The sequence below is a fragment of the Clytia hemisphaerica genome, unplaced genomic scaffold, assembly GCF_902728285.1.
Source record: "Clytia hemisphaerica strain Z4C2 unplaced genomic scaffold, Clytia hemisphaerica genome assembly, whole genome shotgun sequence".
NCBI lineage: Eukaryota > Metazoa > Cnidaria > Hydrozoa > Leptothecata > Clytiidae > Clytia > Clytia hemisphaerica.
Window position 1 is genome coordinate 693,445 of NW_027103425.1, and position 12,007 is coordinate 705,451.

Here is a 12,007-nt window from a genome sequence, read left to right on the forward strand (position 1 = left end):
ACTGCTTTAAAGGGATGTGGCAAATGTGATGATATTGCCTGGTTGTTCAAAACAATCAAAACCTTATTGCTTTTTGCTTGAAAGCAATAATGAAAATTGAGGTGAAAAGTGACTGGAATCTAATGTTTCTGTTTATGATTGGTGTGATTGTTTTGCTTTAGCCAATCACCGTGCTGAGAAGCTCATTCAATATTCATCCAAATCTGGATAAATCCAAAGTGATTACAAATTTGCTTACAGGACCATGGCCTTCAGAGTGAACAGTACCATGCGCAGAGTAATCAGAATATGCTTGGAGATTAACCTTTTCGAGTCAAAATTCCGATTATCAGGCTACAATTATCCTCCTAAATTGTAGAATTCATTAGAATTTCAAAGATTTGAGTGCAGTAGCCTACCAATACTAAGCAAACTGGTGTAAACCTTGAAATTAAACCCTTAGAAAAACTTTAGAAAAATTCATCTTCTCACTTTAAATCACAATATCAATTTTGTATTTTTTAGAATAAAACCCTCTTTTCATACACCTTGCTCAGTATGAACTAAAAATATTTAAAACCTTGACATTGATAATTGTGTTTTTTATTATTAATTTATTTAGGATAAAGGTATAAAACACTAAAGAAAAATTAAGACAAACATTTTTAATGAATTTTTTTTAAATAATTTTAGCATGGCCAGTGTTAGTAAAAATGAGTTTAGATAAAAAGACCATCATTTCATCTGTCCTGTTGGTTTTATCAAATTCACTGGCCATTTCTTCAATTGGCACTCCGTCATGGGTCGAAAATAATTTTGCAGGTACGTATTATATTTTTTGCGAATCATTCTTTAAATTAATTTGGGTAGAATTCATGGTCGTCCCCGAAAAAATCAAAGAGAGAGTGAGTCGAAAGTACACTGCTTTTAATGTTGATTTTCTAAATTGTAGTGAGTGAATTATAAGATTTATGTCAAAGTATTTTATAGGGCTTTACAATATAAAAATACTAATATGAGTGTAATATTTTTAATAAATGATAGATGATTCCATCAAAGAGTGATCGATGATCAGGACCAGAGCTTCATATCATACAGTGTACAAGAAAAAGCAAAATTTGAATTATAGTACTTTCAGTTTCATCTTTATCGAATCGTCAGCTATCAAATGAAAAATGACAATCTGTGACAATTGCTATGATTTTATGTTGAAAAATTTGGATTGTACACTGTAATATTTCTACAAATCAAATTTGTTTTTAGGGACAACAAGGCTTGGTTTAACGAAAATTTGTGTTCTGTTCAATGGACAAGATCCTCAAAATGAAGAATGCGAAGCACTCAAAATGCCTTCATACTGGGCTGTCACTCTGATCTTCATTGTAATTGGTATATGTTTGATTTTTTTGACTGTATTGCTTTTATTATTATCAATATGGCGCACACACTCAGAGAAAATGGCTCGCATAATTGGTTTCCTTGCTAGTAAGTTTATTTTTATTTTTTAGAAGGCTAATACGTAATAGACTGTGTCAGATTGTTGTTTATGAGGCCTCTAGACATCAGCTTGAAGTCAAATGACTACTTTTTATTGGCTAATAACCTCATTTAAAAAAGTGTTATTGTTGTATTTGATATTACAAGGAAGCTGATGAAATTGTTATGAGTTAAAACATACCTCCATGCTCTCCATGCTCTATTAATCATACCATGCTGGGATATTATAAACTAACTGTCCCTCAAAGGTTGTCATCTCCTAGGATATCTTATGGGTCTCCAGGTGCAAATGGCAATTACCTTAAGAGAAGAAATTTTGGCGAGAATAAATTTTGGCAAATGACCCATTTTTGTTTTAATACTTTAACTGAAAAAAAGAGGGAAAAAGGGTTTTTAGGAGAAATTTGGCGAGAATTTATTTTGGCGAATGACCTATAAATTTTAATTTCTTTTCGCCAAAATTTATTCCCTTAAGGTATTTGGGGTTAGGAGTTCTTCTCTTAAGGTAATCAGCCTCTCAAAATTATCATCTATTGTCACATCCAAGGATCTCTTTTGAAGAACGACTTCTTTAAACCAATTTCAACTTTTCTTTTCATTTTTAAGTGTTATTCTTTTGTGTGGCTTGTATCGTTTTCCCTTTTGGCTTTTACATTGAAGAGATTGGTGGACAAGCTTACAAGCTACCTGCGTATACACAAGTTGGATATTCTTATTATTTATTCTGCGGAGCTGTTTCATTGCTCACTGCTGCTGTAACACTATGTAACTTGGATGTCATTAGAGAAAACTTTAATCACAGAATGAATCGTTAATTCTGGAACATTCTTGTTGTTGGGTGTGAATCTGGTTATGCACTTTTAGAGGGTTGCTTCATGTCACTGATTTTTATGTGTTTATTTTAAATATTGTATAGTTGTTATGTAATCGGGATCGAACCATCAATGGTACCGTTAATATGCCATGGAAGATTCCAAGCAAAAGTCGATATCTCTTAATCTATATGCATTGAGGTCATTGAGGAAATGTTCTGTCATTGAATCTGGATGTCATCTGAGAAAATATTTTCCATTGAAGGAGATGTTGACCCCTGATGTAAAAGCCCGTTTCCGAACAAATTTATTAATTTAAACTTTTGCTGAGGTATGTGAATTCATGGTAGAAGTTCTAACATTGGGGAAAATGAGATAATCTTATTAATTATGGTGACGATTTATCAAAGGTTTCAAAATACTGATGAAAAAGTCTGCAGACTAAATCCTAATGGGTATAGTATTGATCGTAAAAAAATGAATTTACTAAACTTTCTTGAAATATGCTATAGAAAATGTATATACTAGTATACTGGAGTCAGTAGCAAAAATGTGGTACTGATCACTTAATGAGCTCAATGTTTATTCACGATAAGTGTTCACCCTTTTTAAATTTCATGTGGAAACCATGTCAGGTGTAACTGCCTTGAGGGTGGTTTTCACATCGTATTGGGCTTTTTCCAGAAAGATTTTTTACCCCCACTGTTGAGGATATTGATTTTTCAAAGTATCGAACCCCCTGGATATCGTATTTTTTACTTGAAAAGACACTTTACCCCCTGGATATCCGCTCTTGAACAAAAGTCGTTAACCCCCTGGATATCCGATATCCTCAACAGGGGGGGCACCGACTATTTCTGGAAAAGCCCATTAAGAAAGAATAAAAACTTATTATGGACAAACCTAAAAAGAATTAATTGATTATTAAAGATAATTTCCGGTTAACTGTTAAAAGACCTCATTAAATTTCTGTTCTTGAATTATTGTCTTACATAATAGAACGTTTCTCCCAAGGATCAAATTTTAGATGGGGTCTCGTGCTCTTATAAAACTGTTCTTATAATAAAAAAAAAACGTTTAGACGATTTCATTCATAGTAGTCAAGATGAGCTAAATTCCCAATTCTTTCAGGTATTTTTTGGGGAAATCTAGTTTCGACATTACCGTGAATGAAAAAGTCACCACCACGACAATTTTTGTGGTTTTTACTCAAATTATTTTTAAACGCATTAATTATATGTTTTTGTTCTTTATTTGAAACTATTTACAAAATTTTTATGTATAAAGTTTTTTGATTCAAGTTTTTCATATTTTTTGTTGAATTCTCTCTTTTGTAAAAAAACTTTTGGTTAAGATCGAGGGTTTGAAACTATGAAAGCAATTACAACAGTGGAAGACCGTAGGGACTTGAAATTTATCAAATTCATATAATTACGATTTGAAAAAGGCTGGTAAAAAATATTTGCAAACTTTGTTCGTTTTCCTTTAAATTTGCTAGTTTCTTCTTTTTTTTTCAATTTCGTTGGATATTTTTTATTCCTTTAGGAGATTATACTTTAGTTCCTAGACAATAACCACACGATTTTTAATAGCACTGTAAAAAATGATTTGAATTTTTTAAATACGGTATGTGTATTTTTAACGCACAAAATTATTAAAAAAAGATTTTTTATGATGAATGTTTCAGATACACGTTTTTTTATAAGAATAAACTATAAAAGAACATAAGGCTGCAAGAACATTTTAAGGCTTTGCGGACTCGAAAACACCCGATTCTTTGGAAAATGGGTAAAACTGGCCACAAAATGGAGAAAAAACACATTAAGAACATTTTTAGGCTTAAAACCCAAAAAGTTAAGAACACTCAAAGGCTTCAAAAACGTTGGATTTTCTTTAAAAAATGTTTAAACGTCATTTTAGTGGGTACTTTAATTAATGTTCCTTTTTTACGAGCAAAAATGTTAATATTTGTAGTTGGAATTTAATTTTATTGCAAAAAATCTTTGAAAAGTAAACATTAGAGGGTACAGGTTTTACAAATAAAACGCACTCAAAATCAATAACATTCATAGAAAATTCACGAGACAAAGTTTTCTGTTTCAAAATATTTGTTACCATTAAGTAAATCAAGATTTTTGGTCAATTCTCATTGTAGATTTGTCCCTCAAAACCAATATAATTTAGACGGTAATTTGATAATTGAACTCACACCTAAGCACACACAACAATCGCGTAATTAAATCTTAATTTAATTAAATCTAATTTCGTTTCGTTCGAGTCAGGGGGTACAGTAGTGTAGCCAAGAGGGACGCAAAATTTGTGTAGGAGAGCAGATTTTCATGCCATTGTAATGATCTTTTAATACTATGATAGATAATTACAGTGTCATAAAAATCTACTCTCCTACACAAATTTTGCGTCCCTCTTGGCTACACTACTGGGGGTAAAAAAATAATAATGACTATTATTCCAAAGTCTTAAGTCTTTTTTCTGGCTAGCTCTGTCAATTTGAAAAGTTACGTTTATTAATAAAATTCGTTAAAGTAGCATTTGAATATTATTTCAATTTTGTCAAAATTTCGGCAATAAATTCCCACAAAATCGTTCTGTGAAAGATTACACCTGTGTTTCAAATAATAACAATTAAATTCCCACGGGTAAAAGCAAACTGTAGTCCCAAAGGTCTAATTCATTTAATTTAAATTCATTTAATTTTCTTGAACCTGTATTAGAACTTCTCATAAACATAATTTCAAAAACATTTCTCTTGCTCCTCGCAATCTAAGTATAATTGCAATATTTCCACAAAAATTATCTATATTTAGATTTATTGTCAAAAATTACTTTTAGGTTCCAAATAAACGCCACCCCCCCCCCCGCTTGTTAATTTTTCGAAAAATTTTAAACCCCCCCCCCCCCCCCCCGTTTAATGATTTTTAAGAATATTTTAAGCTGTCAAAGAGAAGGTCCCTTATTTTGCTCTAAATAGTCTGATTTTAGCCTATATTTACCTTGTTTTTGGGTTTTCACAAGTACAATTTCCAACCCCCCTTTATTTGGAGCCTAAGAGTACGTTGAAAAAATATCATATCACAGAAATAATTTACCCCCGGCTTCAAAATTCAAATACGAAATTCCCATTGTCAAATATAATGAAAAATAAGGGACCATAAAACTCGTATAAAAGCAATGAATTTGTTTCAAATCGAATCAATTTAATTTCAAATCTACTTCTTCTTTCTTGTTGAAAGAGAAGAATCATTTACAATGAGTAAGGTAAAGTATTTTATGATGTAAAATTTTCTAATTTTAGATTTTGATTGCTTTTGTAATGGTTCCATTAGTAACATTAAGCGGATTAAATGTCGTGTAGATTAATTTTCGCAAATTTTGTGAATTTTTTGGCGAAATTACTCGCGAAAAATTTTGAATCCAGATTTTGGTGAATACCCGTAGGAAAATGAATGAAATTTTGTAAAAAATAGGCTGATTTGCATTTATTTGTCCACGCGAAAATTTTCTCAGATTATCAGTTCGTGAAAAAAAGTCCACGCGAAAACTAATCCACAACTATTGCAAAATTCATTTTTACAATTTTATTTTCAAGTACCTGATTTTTCAATTAAAGGATTTTTTGGTAATTTTTCACAAGACCTTTGCTAAGAAAGCAAGTCAGACTAGAATCTTATCCCTTTCTATATTTCTTGTTTGTTTTCACTATATAACTGCAATACATTCGCTCCAGTTTATCGTTTATTATTTTTTCACATTTAAGGTCTCGTTGCTTATTTTGGCTGCTGTTGTTGCCGTAGCAACCGCAAACAATTATGTTCGTGTGTGTTATTACACAAATTGGGCGCAATACCGCCCAGCGCCCATGAAGTTTTTCCCTGAAGATATCGACCCTAACCTATGTACACATGTCATCTATGCTTTCGCTAAACTCGGACGAAGTAAGTTACAATTTTATTCACTCTCTCGTATAATTTTATTCTCTATTTGATGTTTTGATATATACCCAATGAAATTCAAAATGACCACCTTTTTTTCATTGATTCTCGAACACGTTTCCTACGTTACACGTTTTTTCTTATAAGAACATCCAAAGTTCTTAAAGTCTTCGGATGTTCTTAACATTTTGAGTTTTGAGCCCAAATATCTTATTTTCACCTAAAGACCCTAAAGCCTAAAAATATTCTTAACATGTTCTTATTTTTACCACTTTCTGAGTATTTTTCGTTCAACTTCCAAAGAAGTTTTAGAGTCCGAAAAGCCTTAAAATGCTCTTAACTTGTTCTTAATATTTTGGCTATTGAAGCCTTGTGTTCTTATATAGTTTCTTCTTATAAAAAAACGTACATTATTTCAGACAGTGAATTGGCCATGTATGAATGGAATGACGATAAGATGTACCCACGTGTCATGGCTTTGAAAAAGAAAAATCCCGCCCTTAAAGTCCTTTTGGCGGTGGGCGGATGGAACCACGAAAACGGAGGAACAAGTATGTATTTTTTGAAGAAACACTTTGTTGTATATGAACTATAAATTGTTTGCTGAGTTTCAGTTTGTGGCTAAAGCTAAAATGCTCTTGCAATGTTCCTAGCATGTCTACTTCATTAACGCACTCATAAACCAACATCGTCACATGTCTACTTTTTTAAGTCACTAAGGTTGCTGTCGTTTTCTGTCGTTCCTCTTAACTGGGTGTACATACAAGCATCATTCAATAATAATTTCTAGATTTTCCGTTTTTCTAATAACAAATTTAGGAAAATAAACAAGATATTTAATTTCAAAGGAATTGTAGTCGATGTTCTCTATTGCGATTTTCAAGGGGAATTGGGTTTTCATCGTAAAAGGGAGATTGATGGAGTCGTTTATGAGAGTTTCTTGTTGACGGCGACTTTCAATACTTTCAAATAAAACGGAGCGTGTGAAATTGTAGAACGTGGAATTAGAGAGCGTTGATACATTAGATGAGAGATGAACCATCCCATCAGGGGAACTGGCCTAGAAAATAAACTAAAAATATTAGAATATTCTAGGAAATCACTACGCTAGAAATGATGGTAAAATGAAATAGTAGCTAAGAATTTCAATTTCAAATATTAAACACATCAGGCACCAATTACACCATTTAGCACACCATTCCAGACAATTCTATCCAGTGCCATATTATACCAATCAACAATATTAACATTAACTTTTCTTAAAGCTTTATAAATGTCTTGGCCATATGTAAATTGCGGGGCTCCTTTTGTACCCATATTTTCTACGCCCTTATTTTCTCTCTTCAGGCAAATTCTCCGTTATGGTGAACAGTGATGCCAAACGAAGACACTTCATTGAATCCTCCATCAAATTGTTACGTGAATGGGGTTTCGATGGTCTTGATCTTGATTGGGAATATCCAGGAGGTCGAGGAAATTCACCACCAGGTGACAAAAGAAAATTCACACAATTATGTGAAGAACTCATGGCTGCTTTCAACAGAGATGCTGCACAAAGGTATGAAATCCTTCACACTGACAATGCTGACAGTTTTGTGGTTTTCTTGTTGTATTAATTAAAGGTTAAAGGTTTTCGTTTTACATAAATGTTCCTGTTTCATATCAGACACATATTTCATATCAGGACAGTGTCTACCTATTGTTATATTATGCTGATATAAGCAAAAGAAATGTTTTTCTTTCCCTCTTTCTGACCAATCTTGCTCCACATCCGTGTCAACAAAATGTTAAAAAGCCTGTGAATTGCAATTAATGAGTAAGCAAACGATACCACTCTCATTTGGAAAGAAAACCTTTGCCAGTTGTGTGTTTCTCTTAATTCTTTTATTTATTAATTTCTTACTCCGAAGTGAAAATTTGTTCGGCTAATAGAGAGTCCTGAAAATTTTAAATCTTTAAATTTATTAGACAAGGACCAAGATTAATGTTAACTGCTGCCGTCGCTGCCGGTTTCAAGACTATCGACGCTGGTTACGAAATTGCAAAGATCGGAAAAATTTTGGATATCCTCAACTTGATGGCTTATGATTTACACGGAAAATGGGAGAAAGTCACTGGTCATCATGCTGCTATGGCTGACGATGGAGGTAAGTGTTTCCCTCTGAGGTGGAGGGCTTTTTTACTTTGTTTGAATTCATTTTAACGTCTTTTGAACTCCTCCATCGAATGAAAACGGGGGAAAGTTACTGGCTGGTCACCATGCTGTTATAGCTGAAGATGGAGGTAAGAGATATACAAGAGGATATAATTAGCTTCTATTGTTGACGGACTTTTCCCTCGGAGAAAGTATGGTTCTGAGTACTGGCTGATGAAAATCTAAGAGTGAAAAATGTGTCTTTTGACGATCAACGCCGAAATATTTTTCAAAGATATTAACGATTTTATGTTTATTATGTTTATGTTTCAAATGACAGGCAACACTGACAACCGTGAAAAATTGACTGTTCCATACGCTGTTGATTATTGGATCAAGGGAGGATTCCCCGCCAACAAGATCGCTCTTGGTATGGGTACCTACGGTCGTGCTTTCCACCTTGCGGACCCAAAGAATAATGGATTGGCTGCACCAACACCACAATGGGCCACAAGTGCACCTAAAGGACGATACACTCGTGAAGGTTCGTGAAAATTAAAATCAAAAATTGAGACGAATCTTCCCGCTACAGTAGAGTCTCCATCATAATACAAACCTCAATACATCGAATGTCATCTCCTTAACTCAACAAGTTTTCAAGTCCCTTCAATTAACAATGAGGGCAAAATGCCCTACCCTACGGACTTTAATAAGTTTTTCCGTGCATAATAATAATGCTAATACGTTGGAAAATCTTTTGCTGCACTTGAAATTTTAATTCCATTATTAGGGTTCTTATTCCCCATGAATAAAGGTTTTTTAATTTCCTCTACTGGCAATTTTTGGATTGGGTCAGTTTTTTCGAGATTCTGGATAGGAATTTTGAGTAAGGCGCTGACTGGTTATATGATTATAATATTGAGTTGACATGGCTTTCCTTTTTAGCTGGATTCTTGGCTTACTATGAAATCTGTACCTGGGGTTTCAACATCGTTCGTGATAACACCTGCAAAGCTCCATATGGATACAAAGGAAAAGATTGGGTTGGTTTCGATGATCCACAATCTCTTGTTTACAAAGTTCAATCTCAAGTTAAAGGTATGATCTTACTGTTTATTTTTCATCAAAAGTTACAACCCTCCCTCCAAATTTTTCCCATTTTTGGCCATTTTTAGTCTGCTTTGGAGCCTTTTGCTTCAAGAAAGATATGACAAATTTGGGCAAATTTGTTAACGTATTTAAAATCAGCAAAGTTCTAAGTCTCAAAAAGAATAAGTTCAAATTTTTTTTTCCAGTAGAAAAAATCTTAATGTTTTTCATCTTCATTATCGGAATTTTTGAAAAATTATCAATTATTTAAAATCAACCACTTAAGATAATCTTTTCAACGAGGTATTGCTTGTAGTTATATCTTATTTCCCTTCAAGAGGAATGTATCAAATTTCAGACTATATCAATTTTTTTGGAACAGAATCTCGTTTGTATACAAGAAAACGTGTATACAAGTTGTACTTTGATACTTTAATGGGATAAACTTTTGCGGGGATTAAATTTCGCGGGTTTCGCGGATTTGGGTGTCATCCGTGAAATTAAGTCCCAATGGAAATTTGGAAGGGCCTAATCTGCGAAATATTTCTAAACAAAACTCAAAATGTGTCAAATAAATACTTTTTGAATGGTTACTTGCATCAAAGAGGCGCAAATAATGTGTATTTCAACAACCAACATGTATGATTTGACAGTGAAAGTAAAAAAATCGTGAAAATATTGACACCCACGAAACTAAGTCCCCGTGAAATTTTTGAATTTCGCGGATAGGCCCAACCGCGGAATTTAATCCCCGCGAAAATTTATCCCATTAAAGTAATCAATTTTATTTTTTATCATCATTTCAGCCAAGGGATTGATGGGAGCCATGTTTTGGTGTTTGGATCTCGATGATTTCAACGGTCGCCATTGTAACCAAGGAAAATATCCACTCATTACAGCTGTTGCTAAGGCTTTAGGTGGTTACGTTCCACCAAAACCAAATACACCTGGACCAGTTCCTCCAACTACAAAACCACCACGCACTGAACGCCCACGCCCTGAAACTCCCCGCCCAACAAATGGCGGTGGTAATGGTGGTAAATGCAGAGCTATTGGTCGATGGGCTAATAGACCAAATATGCATAAATGGTGTGAGAGTAACTGCCGTATGGGAAATTGTCCATCGCATATTTGTAAATGTGATTAAATCTTTTTATTAAATTGTTCAGAAAATACAATTAAATGAAAAATCTGAAATTCATATTCAAACTAGAACCATGTCAGCTCGCTTTTTTATGATTTTAATAGCGCTCGCACGTCCATTCAGCAAAATCAAAAAGTTCTTGCAATTTTTGGCAATTAAGTAACTCATATAACTGCTTCTCCATTCGATTGTAAAATCAGATTTAAACATTTTTCAAATATTTATCTAATTTTCCCAAGGCTATCTGATAATGTATTCAGCAAATGTTCAAGACTTTAAACCTTCAAAAATAGCCTTTGCTTTTTTCATAAGAATGTTTTCCATTTCATCATTACATCATCACTATGGATTTTGGCATTACCTTTTTGGGAAAAAAAATCCTACAATATTTATTACGGTATTAGGATAGGATCCAAATTCAAGCTAAACTTAACATGAAGTACGTACCTAAAGTCTGTCTCAAAATAATTTGCAGCTGAGACAAAAATGGTCTGTAACTTTTGATAGAATTCGAATCAAGTTGCGATTTTATGCTCGTTAAAAAGATATTTGTGAGTGGAATATTATCAAGTAAAAAATTTGGGAAAAAAAAGACAAATGAAAATGAAAAATGAAGAAGAAAAATATCAACTTCTTGTAGAAATGTGGTATATTTACCATTTTCACAGGAGTGATTCTTCAATCTTAGACCATGATCACTGTGAAAAAAATTTTCAAAAATATTCATTCAATCAAAAGATATTAAACAAAGTTTATTGGTGTTTGATCGACAAAAGGCTGTTTTTTTTTTGTCGTTTTTTACTACTTTATAGAGTCAACCAAATAATATCGAAAGCAGCCGGCGAGGCGACCTTTTTTTCCGATGTGTTCTGAGAGCATGTTTCAGCTAGAAATTTTGATCTGTTCTGATCAGATCTTCGAAAATTAATCAGCTAGAAATAATGATGTGTTCTGGTGAGACAGGGATATAATCAAGATCATCTCCCGTGTTCTTGTTGTCTAGGTAACCCTAGAAATCTTCAGAACACATCTTTTAAGTAGACAGGGGTATAATCAAGAGAAAATTGATGTAATCTTGTTGCCTAGTAACTCTAGAAATTTTCAGAACACATCTTTCGTGGAGCAAAACAAATATTGTACAAGTTTATCGAGGCAAACTGCTTTTCCTAGATTTTAGAACACATCAAACCATAAAGTAATGATAAGTTTAGGGAGACAAATAGTGCGAAAAAGGTTTCCTAGAGATCAGAACACATCATTTGTATAAAAAAATTGAAGGTCATGACATGTGGTTTCCTAGAAGATAAGAACACATATTTCTAAAAAATCTCTTCGCCGGCTGCTTCTGTAATATATTTGCACTTTTGGCTAATTTACCATTTTTCGAAAATTGAAGTTCGAG

At 33.2% G+C, this 12,007-nt stretch overlaps 2 protein-coding genes across 2 annotated transcripts; both read left to right on the plus strand.

The window, feature by feature from the left end:
* The first annotated feature begins 676 nt into the window (after positions 1 to 676).
* On the plus strand, positions 677 to 3,951 carry LOC136797923 (modulator of smoothened protein-like). The gene is made up of 3 exons (XM_067054507.1): positions 677 to 801; positions 1,243 to 1,464; positions 2,083 to 3,951. Exons 1-3 carry the CDS (start codon positions 693 to 695, stop codon positions 2,289 to 2,291), a joined length of 540 nt encoding a protein of 179 aa, XP_066910608.1. The 5' UTR covers positions 677 to 692; the 3' UTR covers positions 2,292 to 3,951.
* A 1,532-nt stretch (positions 3,952 to 5,483) lies between these two features.
* LOC136797924 (chitinase-3-like protein 1) lies at positions 5,484 to 10,670 on the plus strand. The gene is made up of 8 exons (XM_067054508.1): positions 5,484 to 5,564; positions 6,064 to 6,241; positions 6,658 to 6,789; positions 7,586 to 7,796; positions 8,207 to 8,385; positions 8,713 to 8,916; positions 9,318 to 9,470; positions 10,268 to 10,670. The coding sequence occupies exons 1-8, from the start codon at positions 5,556 to 5,558 to the stop codon at positions 10,606 to 10,608; spliced, it is 1,407 nt and encodes a 468-aa protein (XP_066910609.1). The 5' UTR covers positions 5,484 to 5,555; the 3' UTR covers positions 10,609 to 10,670.
* The last annotated feature ends 1,337 nt before the right edge of the window (positions 10,671 to 12,007 follow it).

Excerpts from the sequence above, each read along its gene's own strand:
- LOC136797923 (XM_067054507.1), top strand. The coding sequence starts at position 693 with ATGAGTTTAGATAAAAAGACCATCATTTCATCTGTCCTGTTGGTTTTA. Across the intron at positions 802-1,242 it reads GGTCGAAAATAATTTTGCAG|GGACAACAAGGCTTGGTTTA; the intron begins GTACGTATTATA and ends ATTTGTTTTTAG. Across the intron at positions 1,465-2,082 it reads CATAATTGGTTTCCTTGCTA|TGTTATTCTTTTGTGTGGCT; the intron begins GTAAGTTTATTT and ends TTCATTTTTAAG.
- LOC136797924 (XM_067054508.1), top strand. Across the intron at positions 6,790-7,585 it reads CCACGAAAACGGAGGAACAA|GCAAATTCTCCGTTATGGTG; the intron begins GTATGTATTTTT and ends TTCTCTCTTCAG. Across the intron at positions 7,797-8,206 it reads AACAGAGATGCTGCACAAAG|ACAAGGACCAAGATTAATGT; the intron begins GTATGAAATCCT and ends TAAATTTATTAG.